The sequence below is a fragment of the Mesoplodon densirostris genome, chromosome 3 (genome assembly GCF_025265405.1).
Source record: "Mesoplodon densirostris isolate mMesDen1 chromosome 3, mMesDen1 primary haplotype, whole genome shotgun sequence".
Classification (NCBI taxonomy): Eukaryota; Metazoa; Chordata; class Mammalia; order Artiodactyla; family Ziphiidae; genus Mesoplodon; species Mesoplodon densirostris.
In genome coordinates, this window is record NC_082663.1 from 79,489,024 (window position 1) to 79,501,770 (window position 12,747).

Here is a 12,747-nt window from a genome sequence, read left to right on the forward strand (position 1 = left end):
TTCCTTTTTACAGTTCATTTGGGAAATATAATAAGTAAGAGAAGGAGGTCCTGTTTTTGTTGGAAACATAAGCTTTTTTTTTTTTGACTTTGTGAGAAACCATTTATTCTTTTGATTTATAAGCATATTGTACATATTCTAGTTAATACATCAAGTATATAATGTGGGAGTTCCTTTAAAAATGCTAAGATCATACATGTTAAACTCAGCTACACATTATATTAGGCTACTAGACAAATGTCATTTTTAATACCACAACACGTATATATTACACTTTTTTTTTTCACTGACAGAGGAACATGCCTTTCAAAAATATTTTATTGGATGAAACTCTCTTATTCTCAGGAAAATTTTGTTTTATGATATAATTTATTATGCCTTTTAAAATTCTGTTTGATAAAAGCATTTGGTAAAGCATTATAAATACCTGTAAAGAAAATATAGTTTAAAATTCTGAGGGAAATATTATATAAGTTTCCTTTTCTACATTTTCACAAAAATCCACACAGGCAGTAAGAAAGACTGACAAAAATATTTTATGTCTGACCAGTATGTTCCAGGTTGGAAACATTCAAACATGACTTTATTTAAACATTAAAGCTTCTCTTGATTGAAACTTTGGCTACAATCCAATGGTTGGTTGGGGTTTTAACCAGGAAAAGATACTGTCAGAAGAATGAAAAAGAAAGCTTCATACAATTAGCACTAGGTTAGGAATGGGGATAGGATGAGTTTTCATTTTTTACTGTTAATTGGCCTCTCTGGGCCTTAGCTTTATTTTTTTAGTTGAAAATTGATCTAGTAACTCTCTGGTACTTTTCAGCTTTATTTAATACTTTTTGATGTGCAGAAATTTTCAAAATTCTATCTAACACTATGTATCAAACAACATGTGATACTTCCAAGGACAGAGTGATACTGCAATTCTTTCAGGAGAACATCCTAGATGCATCATGGATATTGCTCTGGAAATACCCTCATTCTTCACAAATTCAAATGGTAGAATTGAGGGTGAAAGTTTGTCTTACCAAACACACTTTAAAGCAAGTGACAGACTCTAGGGTTCTTTTCCTGATCTAGTTCAATGTAGTTCTCTTCCTGGTCCAGTGCATGTGTGGCCTTATGAAGTTCAGACTTCATGGAAGAATTGCAAACAGCAAACTCAGTGGGAGAATGCCAGTATTGTAGGTGACTGGAACCTTTGTGAGCATATAGGGAGTGGGAAGTGAGGGGATTGGCAGTTAATGAATTAGTATAAATGAGCATCTGGGTAAGGTGAGATTAAACACATAAGTCAAACAAGATTTCAGAGCTACTTTCAGGGGTCTCAAATACCTTTTTTTTTGCCTATAAATTAGATCATGACAGATTCTTATAATTATTGATTATTATACAGGTCCTACCTGAAAGAAGTTGGGGATATTTCTTTCCTAATGCATTTACACTTTGTACATGTTCATTAGTGCAGGAAAGGGTAAAATCAAATGCCTGTTGAATGCTGACCTGTAAGGTGCCCATGATAAGCAGCACAGAACAGGGTATCATGGGGGCATGTGTTCAAGTCTAGCTGGGCAGCTGCTACTCAGCTCCAACCAACTGTTGCAATGAGGGAAGATGGGTCTGAGAATTAGGTTTGATGTGAAATCTCATATTTTCAATAATCACTCACATATTTAAAACATTTAACATGCCAAACAAAATCTAGCCTTTGGGCTGCCAGCTTGTGTCCTCTGAGTTGAAGCTTGGAAACAATTTGGTGAGAATTTGGATACTATCATCTATAAGACTGGAGAAGGGCCTTTAGTGTCAAGGAATGAACACTGAGTTTCAAAGATCCAGAAAAATCTGCTCTAATGAACATAATTTAAAAAACAAATGAAACCTCCCACTGGCTCTCCTTATTATGAATATTTTCCTGTTATTGGTTTTCCATGTTATGAGTGGTTTCCTATTATGACTATTAAAAATATTATGATTAGGAATTTGCCAAGTCCCAAGTATAAGTTTGTTCTAAGAAAGTGGTATCAGTAGCTCTCTCAGTATTTAGTTTGTGGCTGAGAAAGGAGAAAGTAATGAGGAAGAGAGGAAGGCCAGAGCTCACAGCATGAGTCACAGTCACCTTTAGATCCATGGAGGCCTCTCCATGGCACACCAAGCAACAAAAAATGATCTAAAACTGCTCAAACCAGAAAATGCAGGGTTTGAGGCCTGTTTCTGGATCTAAATAACCCAGCCTTTCCCCAGAATGATCTAATGGCCACTTCCTGAATGAGCAGTACTTTGGAGTAGAAAGACCCAGGGTGTGAGTCTGATTGTGAACTCCTTCATTAGAGACTTTCCAAACCTTTCTTTGGCATCAAAATTTGAATCACCACATGGCAAAGACAGAGGACAAGCTGTTAAGAATAGTCTTCCTTCCTCTTATTTTTTGCAGATTACTTTTTCAAATTAACTGTTGCCCAGGTTATGCCTTTTCTTTTCAGACATGCAATGGGAGGCCTGAGGAGGCATTCTCATGTGGTATGAGGACCACGTGTGAACCGTGGCTCCAGAAAGAACAAAACATTTGACTTGTGCAGGCAGGGAAGATGTGTTTTGAAAGAGCTATAATCAATTCAGGAAGTTGGATTTACTGCTTGAGCTCATAGCTTTCAACTATCCAGGTTGGAGAGAAAAAGAAAAAGTACCGCAAAGGATATTACAAGCAGAAGAATCAGTGACAACAAGCACTTCAGACACAGGCAATATCTAACGGGAAGGAAAAAGCATGACTATTTCCAACTTAGGACCACCACTCATTTTAATTTTCCTTCCTCAAAATGTCCACCAGAGCTTGCAGCAGCCGGTCATCCCTGTGCTTATAAGGTTTCGTGTTATAGAAAACATCAACGTAGTCATTATACAGACTATCCTCAGAGTCTTTAAGCTGGGAAGGTTTGTTCAGCCTTTCCAGGGCTTCATAGAAATTTTCGTAGGGGATGTTGAGCTTTGCACTTGGAGACTTCTTTGGTGATTGCTTTGGGGGTGAGTTTTTGCTGAAAGCGCTTTGTAGGAGTTGTAGCATGGCCTCAGAAGGGGCTCCCTCTGCCAGCTCATCCCTTCTGCCCCCCACACCGCTGCTGCTGGGGCTTTTGGATGCCAGAGTGTTCACATTCAGGTTCTCTTGTGTGGGCTGTTCCTGAAACACAGAAAGCCACCGGCAAAGGGGAGAAGGCTCATTATTTAGGAGCAGGCAAGCCAGCTGCAGCACACGCCCACTGCCTGCCCCTCGAGAGGCAGTCTGGGGAGCAGAGAGATCACAAGGCTTGGAATCACACTATCTCGGAGTTCAATCCTCATTTTCTCATTTACTGAGGCACCTTTGGCACCTTTTTAATCTCCGTGAACTTCTCCTGTAAAATGGCAATAAGAATCCCTCTATTTCTGGTGGTTTTGAAGACTGAACGAGATGATGTATGTAAGCGCTCATACCTATTTGTCTCCTTCACTTGTCAGCCTGCTGTAGTAGAATTCAAGTTAGGGAATTTAACAATATTGAATTCATTAATTTTAATGTCTGAATTCTGGATGAAAAAATGAATTTTAAAAGATAGTAGGGGGCTTCCCTGGTGGCACAGTGGTTGAGAGTCCGCCTGCCGATGCAGGGGACACAGGCTCGTGCCCTGGTCCGGGAAGATCCCACATGCCACGGAGTGGCTGGGCCCGTGAGCCATGGCCGCTGAGCCTGCGCGTCCGGAGCCTGTGCTCCGCAACGGGAGAGGCCACAGCAGTGAGAGGCCCACGTACCGCAAAAAAAAAAAAAAAAAAAAAAATAGTAGGGTTTCATCCTATGGAAAAGAATCAGTTTACCACTCCCACTCCCTTTCCTCCCACCCATGTTTTGGGAAGGAGCTGATATTAAAATAGGTAATAACTCGTACAGAGGCACCAACAGTGCTGTCGTGTGGGAATAGCTTTCTAGAGGCCTCTTGCTCTGTCAGGAGCTTCCCTTTCAGCCTCTGAGTTGTCAGAAGGGCCTGGGGAGAGACTGGGGTGGTGGGCGGGGAAGGGGGGAACTGGAGAAATCAGAGAAGTGGCTCTTTGTCAACGGTTGTGGAAGCATTTCAGTATTTTAACAGCCAAATGGTCCTGTTAATACCCCTTAAGGAATCTTGGAGGAAGAAATACCCACAAGGTCCACCTGCCTCCAGAATTGGGAAGAGGAGGCCTCCAAGGTGGAGTCCCAGAGGAAAGCTGTTCTGCAGAACGTAAATGGGGCTATAATATGAGCTGAGGCCTTCTCACAGCTAGTTTATAAATTTCTTGAGTAAATAATGTCTTTGTACCTTCCAAAACACCTGTCACAGAGCCAGACCTATTCAGGAAAGGACATTCTGGAAATTCTGATAACCTACCTACTACATCTGAGGCACTGTGCTAGAGGCCTGGGGGATACAGAGATAAAGAAAATGTGCTTTCTTCCCACCATCTGATAAGGGAGAAGCCAGCAGCCTCAGTAGGCTGAGACCTAGAATGTAACTGACTGACTTTAGCTTTCCTTGGCAATTTTCTGAGAGAAACTGTGATTCTATAGCTCCCCTTGGAGTTGCCAAGAAGTGTCAGTTAAGGAATTAGTAAAGAGAAGCCTGCATGATTTGGTCAGTTGAGTCTTGGTCTTCTTTCTGTAAAATGGACATAGTGAGGTCTATCCATTCTAGGTTACAAGGATTATAAGTTAAATGAGACAATGTGAAAAATGCTTACAAACTAGGTGCAATACAAATGTTGGCTATATGTGATCACACAAAAAGACAGCTCTCTTTAAAATTTGATATTGTTATAAATGGAGAAAATTCATGTTAGAGAACTGAATAATTTTGAATTCATTCATTTTAATTTCTAACTTTCAGATAAAAGAATAAATGAATGAAGCAATTTCCTGTGGAAAATAAACAGTTTACTCCTACTCCCTTTCCTCCCAACCCATGTTTGATTCACTTCCTGCCTAAAAGTTAGGGGCAGCTTCACCCACTACATTGTCTACTACAGTTCACAAAAGAACATGCCAGTAAGAACAGAGCCACACAGACCTCCCCCGAATCCACCATCTTCTCCACCCCTCTTCGGTCATTCTGAACGGTGTTGTAGGATGTGTACACTCGGGGCTCTTTCATGTGTTCTGGTTGAGAAGAGGTCCCATGCAGAATTAGCTTCCAGTTCACGATTCTTCCTTCATTTTGCATTCTTCCAGACTAATGAGTAAGCATACATAATTTTAGTGTATATTCTGAGCAATATAAACTCCTTCAAAATAGCTAAATTTTATAGTTTAATTTTAAAATTCTGTGCATTTTATGTGTAGAGCTCTCGGTACAAAGACAAAAATCACTGGACTCACTCTTCCTATGAAAATAGATAGTTGACAGGTTCAAAGATTTAAAAACTGATTAATTGCCTTCAATTAAAAAAGGAGAACTCTACGTGAACCTTCTTTTCTATACTGGGTGTGTCCTTGAAAAGTTGGCTGTATCTTATATAATGTGAATTATATTTATCAATTATCAACTTGTAGAAACATTCCATTGGGGGAAAAAAAAAGTCTGCAGAGTCATATAAATAGCCTTCAGCCTTAAGCAGTCCTTAAGAACTGTATATTTATGTGAAGAGTAATAATTTTCACAGGCTCAACAATTATGTTAAAAATAATGCTGAAATCTAAAATATCTTTAAAAAAATCTAAAATATCTTAAAAAAAATCTAAAATTGTAGAGTCAGATTTTGCAGACTTGGTATAAAATAGTCCCATCTTGGTAAACAGATTTTCTTAGTTTCCTTATGGTGAAACTGAGTTAAAGAATGGAAGCCAAGGTCAGGAACAGGACCATAAACTAAGAATGTTTTCTTGTTCTCCCTATGAGAGCAGAAATTTTTACAACTTCCAGTGCTAAATCACAATTTTAGCAGTCTTTAGCTGAAAGCTATTCTCAGAGAAAAAAAAGTAACAATGACTGTAGAATTTTTATTAATTTAATTAACATCTCCAGGAATTTAAAATCATTTATTTTAAAAAAGTTATCTAGACATTGAATCTGGTGCTACTGGTACTTATAACACTGCTAACTCAGAATAACTTGGACCTGAAAAACCATTCATTTATATGCTCACCTATAGAAAATGCTGGAGAAATGATATAAAAATAAATAATTCAACTGTATTTGGCTTTTTGCTCAGACACTTTATTTTTGGGACAGTGTGTTACAATTATAGAAGAAAATCAGAGTGTTAGCAAACAGAAAGAAAACTGAGAAATGCTTTTGTTTCATAACTGAAACAAAACCAAAAAAGTCATATTAAATAAGATATGTTATCTAACAAGTAAGCTACTTTTAAATAGCCACTGCAGTAAATATTGGTAAGAGTTCTGTCATATGACCCCAGCAGAGTGTCATAGCAAAGTTGGTGTAGCATTTAACTATGGTTGAGAATACAGCTGATTCTGGTGGCTGAGTAGGTCATGTGGCTGGCTGTGTTCTGACATGGGTATACCTGGATTTGCACCACAGTCTGTCACATTGTGTATCAAAATATCTTTTCTCCCTTCTTATATGGCTGGTGCCTAATTTTTTAAAATTTATTTTCTATATAGCCAAGTGGGCAGAGCTTGAAACACTAAACTTTCTCCTTACCTCCATAAGGAGTGATCAAATTTCCTTTGGGCCCTTTCTTATGCACTAACTTTAAAACAGCTTCAGAGTGTTTAAAAGTGAGCTTGTGGTTCTATGTCCTTTCATTCATACTTACAATGTCTGTAATTCCCAAAGTCCAAGTGCCTATGGGATTCTCTCCCCACGTGTGAACAGACATGAAATCCCAATTCTTAAAGCCATTAGGAGATGTATCCCGCTCTCTTTCAGCCAACAGTACGGTGCTGGTTCCTGTTTTCATGCAAGAATCACAAATTAACAAGTGTCCTAACAGATCTGATTGTAGGCACACTTTAGCATTTGATAACTGAAAATGGAAGCCGGGAAAAACTAGCCCTCTTAATTTTCCCTTTGAGTATAATACTAGGATGGAGACATTCTCAGGAAATAAAAAAGTTTTTATTCACAGTACTTAGTGCATTGCCTGACATATAATAAGTTGTCAATAAATATTGTAGAAAAATAAATAATGGATGAATATATTGAGTAAGATTTATCTGAATAAGGAGAACTCAGAGAACTATGTTTATGAACTACATTAAAGAAGAGCATCAAAGACCTAACATACATATTAATGGAACTATCATTTTGAAATTTAAGAGGAAGTTTTGAAAATTTAATAGGTGCCTGAGTCTATAATGTAGCATAGACATAATAAAATAAAGCCATATATAATTTAATCTCTTGTCATATAAAAGCTACTATTAAGAGTAGTTTACTAGTAAGAGTAGTTACTCTAAATTTTCAAATCCAAGTTCTATAGATCAATAAATAATATTTTTAAGAGAAAGTATCAAATGAACTATAGGGCCATTAATGAAAAAGCATTCTGCCAATATTTCCAGCCAATTCCAAGGTATTAAGGAAGTGTAATTCCAGAATTAACAGAACTTACTCCAAACCTCTAGGAAGTTCATATCCTGGAAGGGCATTATAGAGATAGTTCATCTTTCTCATACATCACTTATGGGAATTAAATTTAGTCAGTTGAATCCTACTAAAACATGAAAAAGGATTAGGACAGCTTCTCCTGGTTGGATCGTGGTTTATGTTTCACAAGCTCTTTACCATCTATGATCTTGTCTGACTTAGTAACCTTTCAGGAAAGGACAAATGTCCATATATCATATCATATGCCTCAATCATATAATTGTGGAAAAATTTGTTAGTCTCCTCAACTCTCTTTCATGGATCAGAATTCTCTGTTTTTCCACTTAATTCCTTGGATGAGACTGATATATCTGTAGGCTTAATTATTAGAGTAACTTTCACTAATGTGTTACCTGAGAGAAATGAATGATAGATAAGTGACCTGGGATAATGAGCACAGTTTGAAAATGCATAACTCAGAAGGGTTTATTAATTGGTATTATTTGAATAGGCCTCATTCTTTGCTTATCTAAGGATCAGTTTGAATGAACAGAGCAGAGTTCTGATGCAAAACAAACAAACAAACAAACATATATTTTAAGACCTGAAAGTATCTATGGGAAGGCTTAGGTCTATATATAAAGAAAAATCAATCACTGATTTGAAATCATTTAATTTATACTGAAAAATTTAAACACATAATTTAGAAGAAATTGAATTTTGTTTTTTGTGGTTTTTTTTTTTTTTTTTTGAAATTTACCAGCAGCAGAAGTGAGGGTGACATGAAGGTCTCCTCTGCGGGAATATTCAATTGTTGCTTCAAATTGCACATGTTCCAGTGACTTGATAGCATTTTCTTGTCCTTCACAAGCTCTTGTTGGAATTTCTATGATAACTTCTCCATTAGCTTTCAGGGCTCTAAATACATTAAAGAATCATCACTGAACAAAGTGTATCTCTTCTTCCTTGCATTTTATGGAAATACATACACAACACTCTTAAGGAGATACTCAGCTAGGCTTGTTGTCTCTCTCTATTATGAGTAGAAATCAATTCAGGATTAGGTATAAAGTAATTTTAATGCACAAGAAAATGATAAGGTTTTTGTGGAAATAGAAAAAAACAATTCTACAATTTATATGGAACCACAAAAGACTATAAATAGCCAAATCAACCCCAAGAAAGAAGATCAAAGCTGGAGGAATCACACTTCCTAATTTCAAAATATAATACAAAGCTACAGCAATCAAAACAGTATGGTACTGAAGGGGAAAAAAGCACTAATTTGAAAAGATACATGCACTCCAGTGTTCATAGCACCATTATTTACAATTGCTAAGATATGGAAGCAGCTTAAGTGTCCCATCAACAGATAAATGGATAAAGACGATGTGATATACACACACCCATATGATGGAATACTAACCAGCCATAAACAAAATGAAATTTTGCCTTTTGCAACAACATGGCTGGACTTGGTGAGTACTATGCTAAGTGAAATAAGTCAGAGAAAAACAAATGCTGTATGATATCACTTATATGTGGAATCTAAAATACACAACAAACTAGTAAATATAACAAAAAAGAAACAGACTCACAGATATAGAGAACAAATTAGTGGTTACCAGTGTGGAGAGGGAAGTGGAGGGGCAATACAGGGGTAGGGGATTAAGAGGTATAAACTCTTAGGTATAAAATAAGGTATAAGGGTATATTGTACAACACAGGGAATATAACCAATATTTTATAATAATTATAAATGGAGTATAAACTTAAAAAATTGTAAATCACTATAGTTTACATCTGTAACTTATATAATATTGTACATCAACTATACTTCAAAAGAAAAAAAGTATAGTACTGGCATAAAGACAGAAATACAAGCCAATAGAACAGAATAGAGATCCCAGAAATAAACGCACCCATTAGACCTGAAACTGTAAAACTCCTAGAAGAAAACATAGGGAAAAAGCTTCATGACATTGGTCTTGGCAGTGATTTAATGCATATGACATTAAATCACAGGCAGCATACACACAAAAAATAAACGAGTAGGACTACATCAAACTAAAAAGCCTCTGCACAGCAAAGGAAACAATCAAACTGAAATGGCAACCTGCAGAATGGTAGACAATATCTGATAAAGGGTTAATCTCTAAAATATATAAGAACTCCTACAACTCAATAGCAAAAAAAACCAACAACCTGATTCAAAAATGAGCCAAGGACCTAAATCAACATTTCTCCAAAGAGGGCATACAAATGACCAACAGGTATGTGAAAAAAAAAAAAAAGTTTACCATCATTAATCATCAGGGAAATGCAAATCAAAACCCACATCAAAACACCTGTCAAGGGACTTCCCTTGTGGCACAGTGGTTGAGAGTCCGCCTGCTGATGCAGGGGACACAGGTTCGTGCCCCGGGAAGATCCCACATGCCGTGGAGCGGCTGGGTCTCTGAGCCATGGCTGCTGAGCCTGTGCATCTGGAGCCTGTGCTCCGCAACGGGAGAGGCCACAACAGTGAGAGGCCCGCGCACCGCAAAAACAACAAACAAAAAAAAAACACCTGTCAAGAGTCAGATGACTATTACTTAAAAAAAAAAAAAAAAAAAAAAGACAACTGTTGATGAGCATGTGGAGAAATTGGAGCCCTTGCACAACTGTTGGGAGTGCAAAATGGTACAGCCACTATGGAAAACAGTATGAAGTTTTGTAAAAAAAAAAAAAAAAACTGCCATATGATCCAGCAGTCTCACTTATGGATATTTATCAAAAGAATTGAAACCAGGATCTCAAAGAGATATTAGCACTCCCATGTTCATTGTAGTATTATTCACAGTAGCCAACACCTGGAAACAACCTAGAAATTCATCAACACATGAATGGATAAAGAATATGTAATATTCCATACATACAATGGAATATTAGCTTTAAAAAAGAAGGAAATTCTGCTTTATGTGACAATATGGATACAACTTGAGGACATTGTGCTGAGTGAATAAAGCAGTCAGAGGTAGATAAATATTGCATGATTCTACTTATATGAGGTATCTAAAATAGTCAAATTCATAGAGTCAAAGAGTGGAATGTTGGTTGCCTGAGGCTTGTGGGGGGAATGGAGAGTTCCTAATCACTGGGCATAAAGTTTAAGTTAAGCAAGATAAATAAGTTCTAGAGATCAGTTGTACATTGTACTTATAGTTAACAATTATGTATTGTACACTTAAAATTTAAGAGGGTAGATCTCATGTTAAGACTTCTTAACACAATAAAATAAAAAGGGAAAAAAGGAAAAAAAATGTTAAGGAAGACACAGATACTTAAATACAAGCTATTTGCCGTGGCATTGAATTCAAGCAGATTTGCCTTATAGCCATCAAAAAGTGGTCCAATACTGAAATATACCCTCTTAAGAAATGATTTTCTCTCCCTAATGCAGGCCCTCCAAGCCTCCCACCCTTGGATATTTTGTGTGAGTGGGTCTTCAGTACAATTGCAGTTGCCTTGATACGAGATTCTGCTTCCGTAGCTAGATGTAGTGGGAGAGGTGTAGTCTAATTGAAAGCCATATGATAAAAGATCCTTCACGGAAGGAAAGTCATGAATCACAAAGCACTGTGGCATGAAGCGAGGTTCTTTTGGAAATAGGTTTGGGGTAACACTGGTTGGCAAGTACTGCATTTCATCATTTCTAAGATGCATTAAAAAAACCATTTTAACATCTTTGAATTTGGAATGAATATTAAAGAACTGATGGTTGGTAATAGTTTAACTGGCAATGATTTTTCTTAGTGATATATAAATCAATTGTGCACATTAACTTACTGCTATCTGGTTGGTAGGCTATGAGAGGAAAATACAAACATGTTAACAGGATTTGCAAATCTTTGATCTCTGTGATTCCTCATGGACACACAGGGAACACTGACAAATGCCATCTCCATCTACTTCAGAAGGGTAGGTGAGAAAAATTAGGCAGAGTGACAAACGTCATACTCAAATAGTGCCTTGGGCACACATTTGTTTAAAATTCCTGGAGACGCTTACCTGGGCTCAAAGTCATTGTCCTTTACAACACACTCCTTCTTCTCAGACACACTGCTCCAGGTCCTGGGATCAGCTAAATCCACCAGAGCTTTGGCATTTAGCAACCCAAATCCAAATCGACTATTCACCATCAAGCCTGCTCCATTCTTTTTCCATCCAGGGTTATTGGCCAGTGGGTCATACTCAGAGGTCCAGACAACCAAGTGCTGCATATCTCGCCAGGTGAGATTTGGACTGGAGAGGAAGTGACCCAAAGAATCTTTCAGGGACAAAAAGAAGTTTCCTTGCAAAATCAAGTGCTAAAAACAATCATCTCCATTCAGAGATGATGACGTATCTTTTGCAACTGTACTTATGTAATTTTTGTGTGTATCACTATTGTTATGTCTTTCATTCATAATTAAAAATACAGTCTTGAAAACTTCTCCTCATACTGCATAAGTTACGATCTTAGCATGAGTAAAATTCGTTTTCAGCATTGTAGAAAAGTAGAACTTGGTCCCTGATTCCTATGTACTTACATTTAACTGGAGCAAAATTTAAAATGTTAGCACTTCCTTTGTGCCCTCCAATCTTCTGCTGTTCATTAACAGTCTTAGTATTTTCAGCATTATGAACCCACAGTTCCTTCTTAGGAAGACTCAGATTTAGACATGGGCTGGCTACCTACTCTTAAATTTTTTTTTTTTTTTTCTGTACATGGGGCTCTCACTGTTGTGGCCTCTCCCATTGCGGAGCACAGGCTCCGGACACGCAGGCTCAGCGGCCATGGCTCACGGGCCCAGCCACTCCGCGACATGTGGGGTCTTCCCGGACTGGACACGAACCCGTGTCGCCTGCATCGGCAGGCAGGCTCTCAACCACTGCGCCACCAGGGAAGCCCAACTCTTAAATATTTTTTAACTCTTTTCTTTATATAGCAAAAGTGTCAAGAAGCTCTTAGCTACTTGAGATCATTCTTACAAGGCACCATGCTGAATAGTGTGGGGATATTCAAGGAGGTAGTTCATGTTTTTAAGAAGTGTACAATCAAGTAAAGGAACTAAGTCTTTCAATAACTATAATATATCTGTTGAATGCTGTATTCATAGCATAATGTATTGTAGAACTTTGAAGAGAAAGAATTCTTTTGGGATGGAAAGAT

General features: G+C 37.5%; 1 protein-coding gene across 1 annotated transcript in view; it reads right to left on the reverse strand.

The window, feature by feature from the left end:
- Positions 1–2,800: 2,800 nt before the first annotated feature.
- Positions 2,801–12,747, reverse strand: part of PCSK1 (proprotein convertase subtilisin/kexin type 1) — a 40,208-nt gene continuing 30,261 nt past the window's right edge. Inside the window, exons 10-14 of the mRNA XM_060091821.1 lie at positions 11,604–11,837; positions 8,314–8,471; positions 6,781–6,914; positions 5,070–5,231; positions 2,801–3,178 (exon numbers count right to left, since the gene is read on the reverse strand). Of these exons, the coding sequence (XP_059947804.1) occupies positions 2,801–3,178; positions 5,070–5,231; positions 6,781–6,914; positions 8,314–8,471; positions 11,604–11,837 (1,066 nt within the window). The remainder of the gene's footprint in view (positions 3,179–5,069; positions 5,232–6,780; positions 6,915–8,313; positions 8,472–11,603; positions 11,838–12,747) is intronic.